This window comes from Galleria mellonella, unplaced genomic scaffold (assembly GCF_026898425.1).
Source record: "Galleria mellonella isolate WM207_F2 unplaced genomic scaffold, CSIRO_AGI_GalMel_v1 utg21, whole genome shotgun sequence".
NCBI classification, from domain to species: domain Eukaryota; kingdom Metazoa; phylum Arthropoda; class Insecta; order Lepidoptera; family Pyralidae; genus Galleria; species Galleria mellonella.
This window is the reverse complement of record NW_026442037.1, coordinates 1704349-1725376: the sequence shown is the minus strand read 5'-3', so window position 1 is coordinate 1725376 and position 21028 is coordinate 1704349. Positions and strand designations below refer to the sequence as shown.

The 21028-nt window shown below is 32.9% G+C and overlaps 1 protein-coding gene across 1 annotated transcript in view; it reads right to left on the bottom strand.

The window, feature by feature from the left end:
- Positions 1-21028, bottom strand: part of LOC113520928 (homeobox protein unc-42) — a 49988-nt gene that overhangs the window by 5721 nt on the left and 23239 nt on the right. Inside the window, exons 2-5 of the mRNA XM_052894395.1 lie at positions 17215-17387; positions 16201-16308; positions 8348-8515; positions 2660-2801 (exon numbers count right to left, since the gene is read on the bottom strand). Of these exons, the coding sequence (XP_052750355.1) occupies positions 2660-2801; positions 8348-8515; positions 16201-16308; positions 17215-17387 (591 nt within the window). The remainder of the gene's footprint in view (positions 1-2659; positions 2802-8347; positions 8516-16200; positions 16309-17214; positions 17388-21028) is intronic.

Genomic DNA, 21028 nt, shown 5'->3' with positions numbered 1-21028 from the left:
GACTTCGTATGCATGGATTTTAGAAATTAAATTTTTTATTCCTTTAGGGATTGAATTTTTTTGTTCTTATTGTTCACGTACGTTATATGGATATAAAGAATAGGATTTTTATTTCTGCAAAATTCTTCAGCAGTTTCGGCTGTGCATTGATATATGGGTCAGTCAGTAAATCGGCGTCTTCTTGAAGTCTTCTGTTTAACCAACTTGAAAAAAGAAAATGTTTCTCAATTTGACTATTTTCTTGTATGTTATTATTTTTTAAGTATTGTTAGGCGATATCTGCGTAAATTGTGAACGATTGCATTTTACATTTTAATTCAAAGAGATTGTGATTAAAGTGGTGCTAAACGCATTCTTTTATTTGTTAAAATTTGAAGATGACTTTATTATTATTAGAGTAGCAAATAACCTGACAGTTAATGTAACGGAAAGTGATAACCGTTGCCTAAAGATGTAAACAGTGCAATGGACGTCACAGAATATACTGTGACACCACGCGTCGGTATCTGCATTATGGTGTTATTCCTCTATTCTCTGTAATTTAATTTGTTCCACTTGTACATTATTACAATACCATTGTTAATAAATTGCAAGTTACACACATAACTAAAGTTAAAACTTGTCTTTGCTTAACTAAGTTATACAAGTGCGTATTTACTTGTATTAATTTATCATATTTCGTGTCTTGAGTTGAGGAGCACAAATTAGCAATCTCCGCCTGCATACTCAACCGTCATTGAGTTACTAAACTTAGCTGGCATTCAAATGATTTATTAATTAGTTGCGTACTTATGAACAATTTAATATTTAGGGTATCGATTTGTTAGATATATAATATATAAGTACCAATCTGGACTTAAAATTAGTCCCGGCATAAAGTAGGCCACTTCTTTCTTTCCTATAGGCGTCGTAAGAAATGACTAAGGGAACTTAATGGTCCAGAAATGGGAAACAGCATGCCTCTTAAAACATCTCTAAAGCCTACCTGCGATTGCCAATCCGCTTGCCAAGAGTGGCAACTACTGGCAAAAACCCCCAAGGGGAGGCTTATGTTCAGCAGTGGATAGTTAAGGGCCGGTACGATGATTATATGAAATAAATATAATCTATACTTATAATAAATCTGTAGAGAGGTCAATTCTGTACATGAAATATATTTCCAAAATAACTATCAGGGGGTGATTAGTGATCGATACTGATGCCAAAAATGCTATTAGTAAAATTTTTGTCTCTCTGTCTGTATGTTCGTTATAGAAACAAAAACTACTCGACGGATTTTAACGAAACTTAGTACAATTATTCTTCATACTCCTGGGCAGGTTATAGTGTACTTTTCATCACGCTACGATTAATAGGAGCAGAGCAGTGAAGGGAAATGTTAGGAAAACGGGAGAAGTTACTCCATTATTAAGTTTCCGTCGCGTGTGCAGCCTTAATGGTCACTTTTTAAACTGTAAAAATGTCCATCCGTGCGACGTCGGGACGGGCCGTTAGCTAATTAAATATTTTCATGTTTTTTGATACCATTTAGCTTTATAGATAGTTGAGTTTTCTCATTATTTTATGAAGTATTTGTATAATAACACTGCTGCGATGATCAGCCGGCGCGATACCAACTTTTTAATTGTCTTCGCAGCTCTAATGGAAACTTGATGAAAGCGGCCACACCGGACGCCTGCTGTCTACCCTTTATTATAGTATGAATTGAATTTATAGCTCAGTAAGTTTTTTATATTTTATTTGCGGCTTCAAAAGACGACCCACCTTATGGAAAGTGATAACCGTTGCTTGTAGTGTAATGTATTAAATACATTTAGTAATACGTGGTATAAAAATAGATTAAAAATGATTTTAGAATAAACAAATGTAGCCTTTTTAAATGATAGGACAAGTAGCAGAATCGAAATTTCGAAGATTAAAGAAAATAAAAATATTTTATGTTATTGTATTAAATTCTTTTTTTGCAACATTTGGGCCAACAATATCTAAAACTATTCCAAATTTAAATTTCAAGGCATTGCTAAATGTTAAGAAATAACCATGTGAAAGTCGGACGGACGCATAGTCCCGTCTTTGTACCGTCTTGGCACAGAACTTTAAAAAAGTATAAAATTGCACTGCTATAAAATCAAGCGGTTATTAGATTAATACGCCAAGTTTTTTTTTAATAAATCTTCAAATATGATTAAGTAATGTAATAAATTTATAGAAATACTAGCTTTTACATGCGACTTCGTACGCGTGACCGGGATATTATGTATACTGACCGGGATAAAAAATATATCCTTTTCTATTCCATATAGTTATTTTTAATGGGTAATAATGGCATGGTAACCCCGCCTGCGCTATCGGTATATGCTGGCGGGGCACCAGTGAGAAATGATAGATGAGGATGAAAGCAGGTCAGTTAGCCCATCCTAACGAATTCAACTAGAATTAAACACGATGGTTTCCAGGGGTAATAACGTGGAGGTCGACCTGATAGGGTATATTGCTAATAATGGGGCTGTTTGACCCCATTACTAACAATCTCTTTCCCCTCCTTTATACATAGTATGTGCATAACAAATTTCATTATAATTGGCTAAACCGTTAAGGCGTATAAGGTAACAAATAAAGGCATTTTCACATTAATAATATTAGTAAGGATTATACTAACCCATAGTATCCTGTCGCATGCCGACAGCGCTCATATTGGCGCTGTGTCCCATAGAAAAACCCTGCGGCATGGGGTACGAGCCGCCGCCCATCTGTGACAGCGAGAATATGTCCTTCTGCAGCTCCTCGTAGCTTCCGTGGTGCTGGAAACACGAGATATTGTTAAATTGTGTACAAGTTACTACTAGTAACCCAATACTAGTATATAGTAATATTTTTTGTAATATGATTGAAAATATGTTTTTTTTTATATAGTTTTATCTTTTATATATTTATATAACATTTTAAGTATTTTCTTTATTTTATGTGTTTGTTTTCCATGAATTACTCAAGCTGTGCACATAATGTAAATGGATTATAACCTAGCCGAATCACAAATGTAACTATTATTTAAGTTTTTTTATCTGTTTTATGTGCCAATAAAATATAAAAAAAATAGCATTATATTATTTGTGGTATAAATAACGATATTAATTAAGATTTTTATTGTGTGCTTTTTTATTTTAAATTAGCCTTTACTCGCGACCTTATTTACGTGACCTGGACAAAAAAATAGCCTATGTCCCTCTTTGTTTTATTTAATACGTGTATTTGATATACATTTCATAGTAATCGTTTAAGAGAGATTTTTTATTCTGTTTGACTATATATAATAGTACTCTGCTATCGAACTTAAACGCTAATCATAGAATACGTTATATAGGAAAACCTTCAATTGTTTTTGAAAATTGGCAGTTTTTTACGAAGGTCCCCCTTAAGTAAAAATAATAAATGCTCTTAAGTCTAAGTCCCTCGTATTGGAGACCAGTAGACAGCAGAGGTCGCCAGTTCGGAGGCAGACCACATATTCATTTGTTGCAGTATCCGGCCGTTCATTTACCTTCCTAATGCTCCTCAAATATTGCGTCTAAATTGCGCCCACCATGTACCCTGTTGTATTGGCATTCCGTTCCCCGTATCCAATAGTGAGGACAGGATGCCTTAAATACTGTATAGCAAACCATAAAAAAATTCTCTTAAGTTGTTAAAATACAAACAATTTTAAATGACTTTATAGTAATTGAATGAGAGTATTTTCTTATACCACTATATATTAATATTGTTATAGTAAGTAGTTTAATAAATTATATGTATTTAATATTTTTGTGCATTACAGGTTTTTGTATTTTAAGCACGAAAAATTATTAATTCACTCTTGCGCCACCTGCCCACATCTATCTGTTCTCCTTTAACCAAAGGTTGTCTGTAAGAGATTGCCTTAGCGATAAGACCGCCTTTTGTACCTTTATGTGTATATTTCAATCTGTATTTATGTTACTCTATTTCACTTGAATTATTCACTTGTCATTGTATATTTTTATTTATGGTGCAATAAAGAGTTAAATAAATAAATAAATAACACTGAGGTAGCAAACAAGCATACGATCCACCTAATGGTAAGCGGTTACTGTAGTCTATAAACGCCTGCAATGCCAGAAGCATTGTGCGCGTACGGAGCAATGACCTCAATTATTATTATTAATCAAAGGACATTATAGAAGTATTTAAAAAATACTGAAAAAGCTTTGAAGCCTTTAAAGACATGATCAGCGTCAAAAATGAAACTTACTAAAAGATCCTAGTGTTCTTTATAGAAGGTTTTTTTTATTATTAGTACTTAATGATATGACAGAATCGTTTAAAAGGATATTAATTACATACTTGGCTATTAATTACCACAGGCATGAATTATTATGGAACGTTTAGCTTATTGTGCTAAAGATCACTGTTATATAATAACTAACTTTACCAGAGGGAAGATTATGTACAAAAGTCGTTTGCTGCTCAAGCAAAGTCGTTTGCTATTATAACTAACTGCAATTACTAGGCGATCTATGATAGACGTCACTGGATATGTTGTATAATTAACAGGATTGATAATACAGATGTGAAAGTTAGTAATGATGGATGGTTTATAATAACCAGAGGGAGACTTTGTACAAAAGTCTCCCTCTGGTGGTGCTTTGGCACCTCTGTCCCATTCGTGTTTCAACCGTGAAGCAGTTGTGTTTGCATGGCTTTATTTTGGTTGAAAGGGTGGGATATGGCAGTGAATTTACAAGGTATAGAGGAATAACACTTAAGTCCTCAGGAATAGCAACGCGTGAGGGGTATCATGGGCGAAACAGTATACTCTGTTATGTCTATGGCACTGTTCAAGTTTATAGGCGACGGTTACCACTTTCCATCAGGTGGGCCGTCAGCTAGTTTGCTATTCTATGTTGCAAAAAAAAAAAAAAAACTGTACCCGCGACTTTTTCCGCGTGATTGAGACATGTTCACTGTTTGGGATAAATTATTGTCATTATATTTAATTACTATTCAATGTCAGTATTATAATTTAATATAAATTATCGTCATATATAATATAAAATAAAAATAAATTTGGTTAAATTATTTAAATTATTAAAAAAGCTCAAATAAAATAAGACCTATTAACATTTAAAACAACCTCTCGTCCAGTCCTAATAGGATGTCTATCTTTTACGCTCTAATTACAAAGTCTAAAAGGTACATATGTATTAATTTGTTCTATATTTATCTATGTAGTATGAATCCAAATGACAGTATTTATTTTACACTTTATTGCACCAAGTAAAAAAATAAATAACAAATACAGTAAATATTAATGAGAAGTGATATAAAAGGCGGCCTTATCGCTATGCAATCTCTTCCAGACAACCTTTAGGTAGATGACATCGAGAAAAAGACAAAGGGTAGGTGGCGCACTATTATATAGAAATTATCGTATACAAAAATATATAATTATGTAATAAATAAATAAAAAGTAGTACATGGGTTACTTTTAGGATGGAGAAGGCTCCATCCCATATACAATAGTATCTGTATATCTAACTCCATACTTATTGGTAAAGCCGTTAAAACGCTATAAGGTAACATACGAACTAATTGAATTTCTTATTTCCAATATTAGTAAGAATTTGTAAGAATTTTATGGTAATTAGTGTGTTTTAAGTGTGTTTCATTGTAGATAGAAAGAGACAGAGATATCCGGTTTAGATTAACCCTTAAAAGCCTGATTTTTTAAATCAAATTAAAAAATATATAAGTGTGCCCTTTACTGTGTTTACTAATGGGGAAAATAAAACGATATTTTTATATATTTATTAAAAAAATAAATTGGTAAGATATAAACAGTTAAATATAGCCTAGCTCTTTATAGCCCTAGCGATAAGACCGCCTTTTGTACCTTTATGTGTATATTTCAATCTGTATTTATGTTACTGTATTTCATTTAAATTATTCACTTGTCATTGTATATTTTTATTTATGGTGCAATAAAGAGTTAAATAAATAAATAAATTAAAATAAAATTGATTGTAGGCGCCCAATGCGATTTATAACCCTGGTATCAAATTTGAAACTTCACGTATTTAAGGGCTAATATGGATCAGTTCAAAAAGTTTTCTCACTTTACAATAATTAGATGCATTAAAATGCCGCCGTTTTATAACGATTAACACTTTAGTTAATGGCACGGTGGTGGCTCGCTAAATTATCTGGGATACGTTAGGTTACAGAGCGCGACGGCCGCTTTAATAGCATGTTGATTATGATCAGGTTAAATAATTATGGTTGTGTATGGAAAAATTGGTCAACAATATGTTCTATTATTATTAAAATATTTCATAAGCCGTTAAATGTCCACTGCTAAACATAGGCTTACCCTATAAGAGAGGGTTTTGCCAGTAGTTGCCATACTTGGCAGGTGGGTTAACAACCGCAGTTAGGCTATTGGTGATGTTTTAAGAGGGACGCTGCTGCCTATTTCTCAACTATAAAAGCCCTTAATCGCCTCTTACGACACCTACGGGAAAGGAAGGGCTGGTCTATTCTATGGCGGGACCTATACGCCGAACTAAATAAATATATAAAATATAAATATGCAACTTAGAATGACAAACAAGCTGACAGTCCACCTGATAGTAAGTGGTAACCGTCGCCTATAGATATGAGCAGTACCATGGACATAATAGAGTATACTTTCGCCCAAGATACCCCCATGCGTTGCCATTCCTGAGGACGCAGGTGTTATTCCTCTGTACCCTGTAAATTTACTGCCATATCCCACCCTTCAAACCAAGAGGGGAAGGGATTTAAGTAATAGAGACTAAGGGCCCCATTCCTAGCAAACACAACTGCTTCATGGTAGAAATATGAATGGGACAGAGGTGTTTAAGCAAATGACTTTTGCAGTTTTCCTCTGGTAAATGCTCAGATTCAAACAGAAAAAATACGTACTTATTATATATTTATGCAATATAATACCAGAACATATTATAAATATTCCAATAAAAAATTACAGACTATGCAGTTGAAAAATTAAAATATTGTTAAAGTTAAAATATAAAAGACGATGACTGGCTATCATTATTGTTATTATTATTGCTCGAAAGGTAAACATGAACTTTTTTGAAAATGAATTTATTTGGAGGCTCTCGGATGGATACCTTCAGGCAGTGCATTTCAAAGTCGTGAAGATAAACATAAAGTCAAACTTAATAATTATTAATACAATTTGCATTATTAAACAAACAATTTAGGATTATTTTAGTGAGATGAGAAATCGTGTCAATACGTAATGAGGTCTGTTGATGGATACCGCGCAGAGACAGCCGTGAATTGTGGTCGTTACCGACATGCGTTTATGTTGCAAATGATTCTGATTGTGCATCGTAGGTAGTCAACGAATTTATACTATAACATACTGCAATTACTAGGCGATCTATGATAGACGTCATTGGATATGTTGTATAATTAATAGGATTAATAATACAGATGTGAAAGTTAGTAATGATGGATGGTTTATAATAACCAGAGGGAAACTTTGTACAAAAGTCGATTGCTTGGGTACCTTTGTCCCATTCGTGTTTCAACCGTGGCTGTGGTGTGGCATGGCTGTGTTTCGGTTTGAATGATGGAATATGGCGTGAATTTACAGGGTACAGAGGAATAATACCTAAATCCTCAGGAATGGCAACGCATGGGTATCATGGGCGAAACAGTATACTCTGTTATGTCAATGGTACTGCTCATGTTTATAGGTGACGGTCACCACTTTCCATCAGGTGGGCCGTCAGCTTGTTTGCCATTCTAAGTTGTATAAAAAAAAACCTTAAAGATTTTTCATGTCAAGATGGTAATTAAAATTGGAAATGTAGGAAAAAATATAATTTTATTTGAAATTATATTAAAATTTACATTACTTTTACTGGGTTCTTGCATAAGAAATAATTAAAACGATAGAACTAAAACTTTGAACCTTTGTGAAAACTTTGAGCCTATGAAAATAAAATAAATTTTGTTATAACCCATGTATAATTTTTAATATACTTTTTTGTAATTGTAATTATTATACATAGGAACTTACTGTGAATGTTAATTACAAATACAAAAAAAAAAAGAATTTGCCAAATATGTGCAGTTGTTTTAAAATTATACGTATTGTGGGAAGTATTGATATGACGAGATTGGTAATGATGACTTATTATTACAATTGACAATTAATATGGGATAAATATGAACTTTTATACTAAATAACAAACAAAGAAAATATCTATATAAGAAAGTTGGGGTGACACATTAACCCGTTACTAATTATGTTTACATTTGCATAAATCGATATTACCTGGGGATATCTGTTGATGGTGTTGGGGTGTGGGTAAGGCTGGTAGCCCCTGTAGCCCTGGATGTTGCGCATCATGCCGTTGCAGCCGGGCAGCACCGCTGGCGCTAGCGCTTTTTGCAACTGCTTTTCTTGCTTACGATACTTTGCGCGCCGGTTTTGAAACCAGACCTGGTAGAAAATAAAATTAAGTTTTTATTTTATTTATTTATTATAATACATTCATGTACATAATATAGAGTTGTTACAATGTTCTTATGAAGAGTAAATACAAGAGTCCTGTTTAAGTATAATTGCAGCAAAAACAGAAAAAATAACGACTGGTTTCTTCTCAGTAGACAACAACATTACGAACTTAGCAGTAGAATACAAAAAAATGGCGACTTAATAGGGCTTGTAAACGAGTCTATTCGAAGAAAGATAATTTCAATTTTATTCTAATAATCGTTCCTATAATGTGTCAAGTTGCAAAAACTTTAACCTTTAACCGTGTAAGTTCAAAATGTATATTTGTTTTTCACTTCCTCACTGCTCATTATTATATATGTATTGCTAGATCTTTATTTAGAGATAAAAATTAATTTGTTGGGGTTTAAAAGCGACTTGAAAAAAAAGTAGGTATAATACGATATCTACGACACTTGTAAACTAATATTAACAATTGTTTTAAAATATATTTTTAATCTTCTTGTAGATACAAGATCTCGCTTTCTAAGTTTAAATACATATTCGTGGATGCGTGAAAGATTAACAATACTATATTTTCTTTCACGCAAAAACTATAGAACGGATTTTAATGAAATTTGGTATACGGGTAAGTTATATATTAACTTGGCACATAAGAAATTAAAACTGATTCACAGGGGTAAAACCACGAGATACAGTTAGTTTTAAATATAATAAGTTAATACTCGAATTAACTTTTTATATTTAAATCATTTAGACATTGTTAATTTCTTATATATTATTATCTATGCTTTTATTAATTATAAATATTTTGCATGCCAACCTCTGGCGTAACACGCTTGTACTTCAATGACTATACCAATGTAATTACCATGTTTGTTCACAAATAAATATTATTATTATAATTTGGTCACGGTTAAAAACACAGTTAGTCATGATTTAATTAAATAAAAGTAGATTAAGAAGGTAATTATAATTTGTATAAAAATAGTACGGATCCTGGCAACTTGAATAAAGAATGTATTATTATTAAGAAAATTGTAATAACAAATCTAATTGCAAAATATAATTACAAATGCAAAAGCTTTTATAGAATAGAATAGAAAAGAATAGAAATAACTTTTATTCAAATAGTTTTGTTTACAAGCGCTTTTAAATTGTCAATCTTTGACAATTTTCAATTACTAATTAATTATTGCAATTTAATTATTTGTATTTAAGAGATACCTTACTTGAATCTTGATACCTTTTCTGATATGTTAATTTTTAACCAATGAAGTCACGGGTGAATGTCAGTATCAGATTATAATGGTACCCTAATTATGTTCGCAGTATCTACATCTTTATACGTGAAACAACAAAACAACGACTAAAACACACGAGCTTCTAATCTGTGTGTTGTCAACGCGGATGGGACGGGATGGGATGAGAGCGTGCGTCGTTTGATATGGTGATTAGAGCTGATTAGAGGGAGAGGGTGGGAGGCGCCCAACAGGGAGGGGTGGCGAGCGGCGCGCCCCCGCACGCACTCTCCATATAAATAAACCGATACACCCTATACCTAACAACCCTATGACAATTTATATATGTACTTACGTATCGTTTAGTACATTTATGTTGGAAGGGGAACATAAATGGGATATTAGTTTTTTCGCGTAGCAACCGACATCCGTCCGTGGCGCGTTGTAATAGAAAACAGTCATTTCCTAGTTGGTGAACGATTGGTTTTTTTTTGTAATGTTAATATAATTTATTGTATTATTTTTGCACCGTACACGTTATGCTTTATATACAAAACCTATAGACACTTTGTCCTTTCGGATTCTCAAATATGAATGAAAAAAATCCCTTTAGGGGTAAGTCTGTCTGTGTACATTTTTGCTGTAACCTAATATCCAAGATATATATATATATCTTGGAAAGGGTTTATTGGTAATGCAGACTGTCTGTCCCATTTCTAACAATATACCCTATCAGGTCGACTTCCCCGTGGTTCCCTCTGGAAACCATCGTGCTGAATTCCAGGTGTATTCATCAGGATGGGCTATCACTGACTTGTATTTTCATTCGCACCTATCATCTCTCACTAGTGCCCCGCCAGCGTTTACTATTAGCGCAGGCATTACCATTCCATTATCATCCATTAAAAAAAAAATCTCTACTATAAGTGAATATACAAAAGCATATAAATAAATAAATAATTTTCAATGTAAGATATTGTGAATGGAGCAAATAAAATATTACTAGAATTTTATGAAAATGGGATTATCGATTGACTTCAAATGGAAGTTATTTTGTATTATATGATTTTTTTTTAATTGAATAAATACTTAAGAATGAAGAAGAAAGAATTTTAGAAGAATTGATAGTGTAAAAAATAAGATTTAAAAATAATAATATGAATTATAAACTGTGTATACCTACGTAAAGTTGCTGTTGTGTTTCTGTTTGAAGGGTGGGCATTCATATAACAATGAAATTACAGGGTACAGACACCTTAGTTCTCAGGAATGGCAACGCATGATGGGTATCATGTGTGACACACTATATTCTGTTATGTCCGCGGTACTGCTCATGTCTATAGGCGACGGTTACCACTTTCCATCAGGTGGGCCGTCAGCTTGTTTGCCACACATATTTACTGTTCATGTCTATAGGCGACGGTTACCTCTTTTCATTAGGTGGGTCGTCATCTCCTTTGTCATTACAAAAAAGTAGCTTAATGTGATTATAGGATAAAAAGTAGCCATCCAAATGTCATAGGGATTGGTTAAGCCATCGAGGCTTTAAGAGGCAACAAATATGAATATGAATGTGCACATATAATTATTTTAAAAGTAAATGCTGTGCATAATATTATATAAATAGGCATGTGTATTAATATTGTTTTGTATTTAATGTTTGTTATATATGTTATAATGCAATATGTTGTTGGTGTTCCTTTAAATAAATAAATAAAACTAAAATATAATATTACATTAAATAAGAAGCGAAACAGATAATGAATATGTATTCCGAGACGTTTATTACACTCGTGAGAGCAAGAATTTTAAGAGACCTATAACTTAATTCGGTAAAGATCCGTCTCCTAAATAAAACATTATGTTGGCTCACAACAAAAGCGATAGATAGATACCTATTTTCCTGAGAGCGCGTCGAGTTATCCGAAGAAAACGGTCGCCTTTAAACTGAAAAAGCACGGGGATCCAACAAAACATTTTCTTATTTCCAATTGTAGAATTCATTTGAGGGCAGAGACAATGTCGAGGGGCGCGCGGGGAGGATGAACGGCTAACTTCGTTACGGATCCATTTGATGGGATTGCAATGCCTCAGGGGCCACCCTCCCCCACCGCCCTCCCATGCCCCTCCCACGCCAGCCGACTCTCGTATTTTTATATCGAAATTTCCTCTAGAAGGAGGGAGCTCGACGTTGCTGTCGTCTTTAACGTTTACATTCTTATGTAGCGTCGCCTAAACGTTAATAGCCTCCTACGGCGCGCGTGCACGAACACACCATACTCGCACTTACCTTGTACACTTAGCTATACATATTATTTAGGGTTGCCATCTGTGAAATTAACAAATCAGCCCATCCACCACAAAAATATGCCCGAAATTTCAGAGTCGGATGAAATACGGACTCGATGCTAAAATCACGAAAGAAATGCTGTCAGAATGTTTCAATTTTGGTGATTTGGATATACCAGGTAGTAGTATGGTTTATGATGAACGATATCTTATTATTCGTCCACTGATTGAATTTTGAAATGAACGTGTTTCGGAGGAAATTTTGGTTTAAACACGCGAAATTACATTTCATGGCGCAGTAGATCGCCCAGAATAAGAAGCATAAAATCTCTGAGGTTTGAGCTTAAAACCTAAACGTTTGCTGTTGAAATTAATATACTTCATCGATGCAATAACATTTGTTTAAGATAATATAAAACTAATTTGAAATTTTTGATAAAGCCACTGTATATGAAATCCCGCTTGGACGCTCCGACGCCCTTCAAATGAGGGCAAGTCCGGGAAAATACAGACGAATGGCAACCCTATACATATCCACACATGTTCGATGATTTATATAGCTATATATGTACCTATATGTATAATAATACGGTCGCCTACACGCATTTCACAAGCTTTTAACCGTAGCAGGTATGTTGTGCTCTTTTGTAACCTCGTTTCGCGAAACCTTTCATTTTCTTAACAGAACTTTGTCACTCATTGCTTTCGAAAGAATATGTAATTGTGTACTTTGGTGTACTTGATGGGCCAACGGCAAACAAAACGGTGAATAAAATATCACGCGTAATATGAAGGTAATAATGTCGATTTAAAGAGAGTGTTGATCTTAATAACTGCTTGTGGAATACAAAAGGTTTCTTCTTATTTTTGTGTTTCTGTTAAATTAGAAAAAAAAAACATACTTTATTTATTTATTTATTCTTAAAACACAAAATATATTGTATAGGATTATTATTATTATTATTGGGAGACGAAGAAAAATCTGTGACACTGCGTTTTTTCTATAATCTTTTATGCTCACCCTTTTTATACAAGTTCGCTGCTAATTCCTATTAGTGATAGGGATTTCAAGATGTTCTTTGTAGCGATGTGTTTTGTTTCCTTAGTATATAAAGTGTATTTTCCAAAGGAGATATATCGTAAATGTATGAGTGTGCTACAGCCCCACAAATAAGTGTTGCGGCGTTTCTTCCTCATTGTGCAAAATCTTACATTTTTTGGGCATAAGCCTAGTTGGACCATGTGCTTGTTAAGTTAGCAGTATCCAGAGAGAGCCCTTGTTAATACACACATGTTATTTTTTCTCAAAAGAGTTATATTTTTTAGAGTAATTATATGGTAACTTCTTAATGCTTTCTAGTGATTTAATTCTGTTAATAAGAGCCAGATATTATTTGCTATTTTTAAGCTTATGAGTTTGAGATGTCTGAACTTTAGATTTTGAGGCATGCCACAATAAGGTTCTAGACCTAGATGGGCATTCTTTGTCCCATTCGATTTGACCCACAGAAAATTTGGTATTCTATTGAAGACAAGATACCTTCATCATCATTTATTTATTTTATTTATTTTTTTATACTTTTGCACACATTGAACAATGTCTACATGGCGGACTTAATGCCTGATGGTATTCTCTACCAGTCAACCGCCACGCCAAACAGAGAGAGCAAATGGCGGTGTACAGATTTAAAAAAAAATAGTGAATGAAATAAATATTTTAAGAGATAACAATTTATGATAAATAAATATACAAACATATAGAATAATATACTTACAAAAAAAATTACACACAAATCACATAAAGTACATATATAAATAACTATACATAGTATATACTAAATCATCTAGCGATACAATAAACATGATCTCGCATTCTGAATCGGCTTTAAAATGAGATATTCTTAATTAGATTGTATTTTTTTTACAAATTTCTTTGCATAATCGAAGTCCCGCTTTTGATTCTCGGTAGATATAGTTAATTTAATATACAATTTTATTATATTATTCAAACCTTTGGTATTGTACACGGAAATTCCTTGTGAGATTTTTTTTCTGGATAATGTGTCAGTTTAATTAACGCTAATTATTAATGCTGTACCAATAGTTACAACATGGCTTATTAGAATTTTTGTGTCTTTGAATAATACTGGCTTATACATTAATTTATATACTCAGTTATAAAATAATATTGTAACTGAACACGTACTTACACGAGGTATAAAATTTTCAATGAATAAATTATAACTTGAAATACCGTAACGAGTTGCTAATTGGTAGGAATACGTGTAAAATGTATACCACTCGAGTATTTTATTAACAAGAATACTAAAAGTCAGCTATGGAATAAAATATGTACATATAACGCCAAATTAGGCGCACCGGGGACAAATCAATATCGAGGGTCCCGAGGGATTGAGCAATTTTAAAACTGAGATAAAGATCTGTCGCGAGTAACTGTAAGCATTTCGTATTCATACGGCCGAAGAGGACAGATGGCGCTTTAATTCAATCCGCCTCCGGCCTACGCACCAAATTGTATTATCGAAGTATTCGCGCATCATTGATATTTCGACAATTCCGTACTGGAACGAGTGCGCTATATTGTACATTGTACTGACTAAACAGTTTAGGTTTTTTTTTTTGATCACGATTCGCAAGCGTTCCGGGTGGTCCTTTTCACCCCAAATACCTCTACGTAGAGGCAGTTTTAGTTTTTATTTTTTTGCAATACGATTTTTAATAAAATGTAATGATTACAGAGTGGAGTTCTTCAAATAAGAGGTAAAGAGGTTTCCTTAGGGTTGGCCATACGTGCGTTGCCATTGGTATTGTAGGCGTTTATAGGCTACAGTAATCGCTTACCATCAAGTGGACCGTATGCTTGTTTGCCACCTCAGTGGTATAAAAAAAGTAATTAGGGTATTTTTCTTTTAATTAATAAGTAGTGCCTTTTTAATTTCTTATTATATAAATGAATTACATATTCGACTTTTTTGTCTCTCTCTGGGAGATGAGAAGATGGTTACGAATGAGTAGCTATCTAATTTAATAAACATGTTTATACCAATATATTTTTTCTTTTTATAGAATTAATATAATAAATTAACAAGATTATGGAACGCCTTTTACAAAGCGACAATTATCGTTTATTCGCTTATAAACAAAATAATGATGACGACCTATTGACGACAGATCTGTCTCTATTAATGTGTAAATAGATATCGCGTTATTGACTTTAAACAAATTCCATATTTATGATAACTGCTTGAAGTATTTTTGTGATATTTTCACCGTAGTTTCCCATCGGATTGGTTTAAAAACGTAAGCACCTCGTGTATTTTTATAGTTACTAATTACAAAATCATGTTAAAATTGTTAACTGTAAAAACTAAGAAGATTTGTACTATTCACATTATAATAGATTTAAACTTACTTCAATACTTCAATAAAAATGTTTTATTCTAATATATAACTAAATGTGAAGAACATTTGTTCCATTGTACCATTATTCCTAATTGATAAATGGCGACAAATTATAATTCCCACATTTACATAAAAAAAAAGTATAAAAAAGGGTATTGAAGAATAATATCCGATATCGATGAAAATACAAAAAAGGGGGAAAATCAATAAAGCATGAAAATAAATATTTAATATATTTATTCTGACCTTTGAAAGATATTAATATGTTTTAAAAGGTACAAAAATACTAAAACCTATTATAGCATTTATAATTTAAGATTTGAAAGAAACGACAACTTAAATAAATTTCAAACTAACTGTAACCGATATGGGAGAAAATACCGTCGACTATAAAAAAATAGGTTTATTAAAATTGGTTTAAAATTGCAGTAGATATTGTGTAACAATAGGGAAAAATTTCTTTTAAAAATACATATCTAAACTAATACTTGTATTATAAAAACATGTGAATTTTTGTTTGTAATTGATAAATTAATAAAATACGTAAATGATTTTAAAAATTCTTTTAATTATAGAACCAACCTTATGAACTGTATTTAAAAAAAAAAGTGAAGCAAGGCTATGTTGCTGGAAAGTAATAAACCTACTACATTTGCGAAAATGTATGTAAATTCACATCGGTATTAGACGAAATAAAAGGTACAAATAGCCACTGACCTGTATCCTAGCCTCGTTCAGTTTGGTCGTCCGCGCCAACTCTTCTCTGCAGTAAATGTCAGGGTAATGTGATTTTGCGAATGCTGCTTCTAATTCTGCTAATTGTTCCTGTGGAAACGGATCACTATGAGATGGCACTAAGGTTTTCGGAAATATTACTATGTCCGAAAACATTAATAAATAAAATCAAAATGATCATATTATGTGATCATTTTAGTGACGAATGAAAACTCTTTATACGACTCGTTATCAGTCTAAGCGCTTTGTTTGGTGGGCAAATAAAATTGTTGACAGAAATGTTTGTTTTAATGTGTAGAGACATATTTTATTTATCGTAATATAGTGTCTTTTACAGAGTTACTTTTATTTAATATTGGCAAAGGGCTAGTTTTGCCTATTATGCCACTAACAAACAGGTAACGAGATGGGATATTGAAAAGGTAAAGGTTTTTTGGTATTAATGCTAGTTTAGTAGGTAGTTTGATAAATTCAATAGAGCATTGTATCATGTTTACGCTGCTTTAGTGATATTAAAAATAATTATCAAATATTAATAATAATAGTATATGACATATATATACCGGCAAATGACTTGAATAAAATTTTTGGGTTACACGAACTGTGCACTAAAAATGTCTCATATATCTGTCTCATAAGCCTTATTGTCTATGGTTTTGTTAAAGTTGCTTGCATTAAATATATATATATATATATGTCACATTGCTAGCAATATACTCAGTTAGGTCGACCTCCACGTGGCCCCCCTGGAAACTATTGTGCTGAATTCCATGTGCATTCATCACGATAAGCTAACTGACTTGCCTTTTCATTCTCATCTATCATCCCTCACTGGTGCCCCGCCAGCGTATACCGTTAGCGTATACGGGATACCATTCCATTACCATCCATTAAAAAAGGGGCTTTAGTCTTTTTTACTTCTTTACTTTCTATTCTTCCCTCTCGAATTCAATACTAATGTACATTTTTATTAAGGTTACATTAAGGATTCCGTACCTGTGTGAATGTGGTCCTATGGCGCCGTCGCGCCGGCGTGGGACACGAGGCAGTAGTGGGCGTGTGGCCGGCGTGCTGCGGGCCCAGCGCTGGTGATAATGCTGACGTGCCCCCCGATGACCCCGTGTTGTTCCCGCCGGGCTCAGGTTTTAATTTTTTGAAAGCACCTTCCGCTGCAATCGAAACATTGACTTAACAAATTTTACCGACAATGAAAGACAGTTGATATAGAATAAGATGTAAGGGTAAAGATTAAGAAATAACAAATCGAACAAGGCGCTGAAAACGATTTCACTCATATATGGTTGGCGATCCACCTATTCGTACTAAGCGCTTCGCTTCATTCTTTCTTAAATGAACAGCCAAGGAGTGGAATTCTTTACTGTTGTCTGTGTTCAAACTACTTTAATATAGAGTCTTTCAAGGCTAGAGTGGATTACTTTATCATTTAAGATTAGATTGTAGTTAAACAAGTTCAAAAATTAATATAAAAAGAAAAAATCAATACAAACATCTTATAGGGCTACGATCGAACGACCTTTCACATTCAACGATATTTGAACGGTTTGGTTTTACAAGAATCGAATTCAAGTCGTTCGCCACATCGAATCAAAGAACTGGCTGACTTCATATTTGTATAGTGGGCTTTACGTATAGATCTTTTTAAGTCAAATTCAATGTTCCTAATTATAGTTGCGTTGTTTGAACTAATGTTATTACGGCCTAAGACTCGAGTCTTATTCAAATTTGTATTTCTGTACTTATCAATTATTTTAGATGGGGAAAATGTTTGTTGTTACATTTTTGTCTGTTTTTAAATTAATGCAAACTTCAGGACTTCGATGAAATGACTTCTCAATTTTTGTGAGATTTTTGAGAATCGGGATATAATTTGTTCCAATCGAAATCAAATCAGATCAAATAAACAAAACGGCTGACTTCTTTTTTGCGTATAAAGCGATAGGCGTTGTGTAGGTATAGATCTGTCGCTTTAGTTTAAATTCAGCGTGTTTAATTGTGTTGTTTGTTATTGATTTGGGTCTTCTCAAAATTTATATGCCGTAATTGTTAATTCACTCAACTGAGAAATAAAAAAAAGTTTCCAATTGAATATTTTTTCCCATTTATAATACAATTAATAAATTAATACAAATTTCCGGACTTCAATCGAACCGTTTTGATTAAACGACTTCAATCGAACGCTTTCTCAATTTCCACGGTGTTTGAATGGTTTTTCTGAGGATTGAGCTACAATTCGTTCCAAAGAACCGGCCGACTTCTTATTTGCATAGCGGGCGTTGCGCATCGACCTCTCGCTGTAGGTCAAGTTCAGCGCGCCTAATTGTAATTGCGTTGCTTTAACTAATGCTGTTACGGCTAATGACTCGAGGTGAAGAGCCGCAATGTTTTGAGGATAATTCACTTCGCGTTTCGTACCTTACTTGCCGGGGCCCTTAATTTTATTTTTATAACTATACTGAAAGAAAGAAAAAAATCTTTTATTCAAGTGAACTTAAACATTTTTGAATAGTATATTTTTATGACACCACTGTCTATTCATTGGCAATTTTGGCTGAGAAGAACGGACAAGAAACTTAACTGTTGCTTTTTTCAAAAATATTGAATAAGTGTGAATAAAAATTACTAAGCAGTACCGCATTACAAAAATTAAGATATTAGCATACAATTAGGAAAAAGTAACAACATAAATCATTTACAGTGATCAGAGTACACCAGATTCCACAGGGAGCACCTGTTCACGAGGATCAAAGATAAGCTAGCTGTTACCATTGCCTTGATTCCATTGTTTATTTACTTATTTATTTACATTTTATTGTTGTGCAATAAAGTAAAAAAAAAATAATAATAATAATAAATACAGAAAATATAAATGAGAAGTGATATAAAAGGCGGTCTTAACCCCTACGATCTCTTCCAGACAACCTTTGGGTAGAGGACATTGAAAAAAGACAAAGGATAGGTGGCTTACTTTTTTAACAGGCTGCTGAGGAAAGGCGAGTCATGTTTTTCTGGTATGTGAGTACTCGTAAATACATTTGTATGTCCTGATATTTGGCGCCACGTGTTATTTAAACGATTATGAAGCCATGTATAAAAAAAAATAACAATGCAAAATAAAATATAAACAAAAATTAAATAGGTACATTTATAAATTGAAATGAATGGATTTTTATAAATATTTAATCTTAATTTATAAAGAAGAAAGACTTGATTCTTTTTACTTGTAACGGATAAGCTTATGAACAATACATAATTTATTTTAAAAATTCTTTCACATATAGAAAGTTATAATATGGGCTGTATATTATTAAAAAAAACCATGTTAAGTCAGGCGAGGACGCTGTTAAGATAATAAAATATATATTACTTACTCATATATGTATTTTTTTTATATATTTAACTCGAAGTTCCTATAGAAAGTTGACTCCGGAGGATTCCGGACATTTGACAAAATAATATTGTAAATGGTATCTTTGATAGACTTGTTTTTTTTATAATACAAGGGGCTAAGGAGTATACGACTCAGCTGCTCGAATGGATTTTCTATAGAGAAATAATGTTATTAGAGAGAAATGTCGACTGAAAAACGATGTAGTGACAAAGATCAAAAAGGGGATGTTGCATTGGTTTCATAATTTGGAGCCTATGGATGAAAGAAGAATTATGGAAGAGGTTTACCGAGCACGGATGAATGGAGATGTGGATAGGGGCCGCCATAGACGTGTGGGCGTATGTTGGCCAAATAGGCAACGTACCTACTGAAGAAGGGCCAAATTGAAAGTACCCGTAACCGGCTAACGTGTATGAATAAAATGTGGAGAAAGCGAAAGAGAGAAATTTTGCGTTCCATTATTTCTAGCTACCTCAATGGGAGACTGTGATGAATAAGTATGTATAAATTTGCTATTAAAAATACTTAGCTTTTGTAAAATCAAGACGCGTAATTTATAAGTACAAACTATGTTTCATATATTAAAGTACTCTGAGCGTTTATTTCTGAAAATGAGCTCTCCGAAGGTTGCAGTTGTCATGTAACATTTGTATATATGGTCACATCTTTTTTTAAGTATTAAGAGTATTTTTGAACGAGTATAAAACAATAGATTGAAGTGTATGTTTATTAGTTGTCTGGTACTAGTAAACTAGGTAAGAAAGGTTATTATATTTGTCTTAAACTCGAAAAGATTTTTACTAAATCACCTGCCACTTGACTAAACTATAGTTATTTAGTAGGTTTAGTAGAAAATAGACATAAGTGTGTTATTATTATAATAATACAAAACTGAATGCTGTTTCATTTTAGACAATCAGTGAATATTTGTCTATGATTATTTGCATAGTAAATGTAATTACATTTCCCTAACAATACGTATTTAAATGCGATTGTGTGAAATAAGTACGAAATATATAAATATTCACGATGAAAATAAAATTCGTCTTGAAGTTGTAGGCACAGTTACGATAAAAATAATAAGATGTTACAATAGCTATAATTTTAGTAAAGAATAAATGATGTATTGAAGGTAATAGATTGAACGAGAACAAAGAAAGGACGGTACTTAATGTTTTTTTTATATGTGTGTATGTTTAATCTATGTCTTGATATTTGGCGTAATATACAGTATAGACAGCTTGATGGGTAATAATTTTTATGGAATTTGTAATGGTAAACGTGTTGATGGTCCACCTGTGGGGTTACTCTTGAAATAAATTCCAATAGATCGATATCGGAATTGAGACGTTTCGCACTCTTGAATTGCAACAGTAGCGACATAACAAATCTATATTTTTT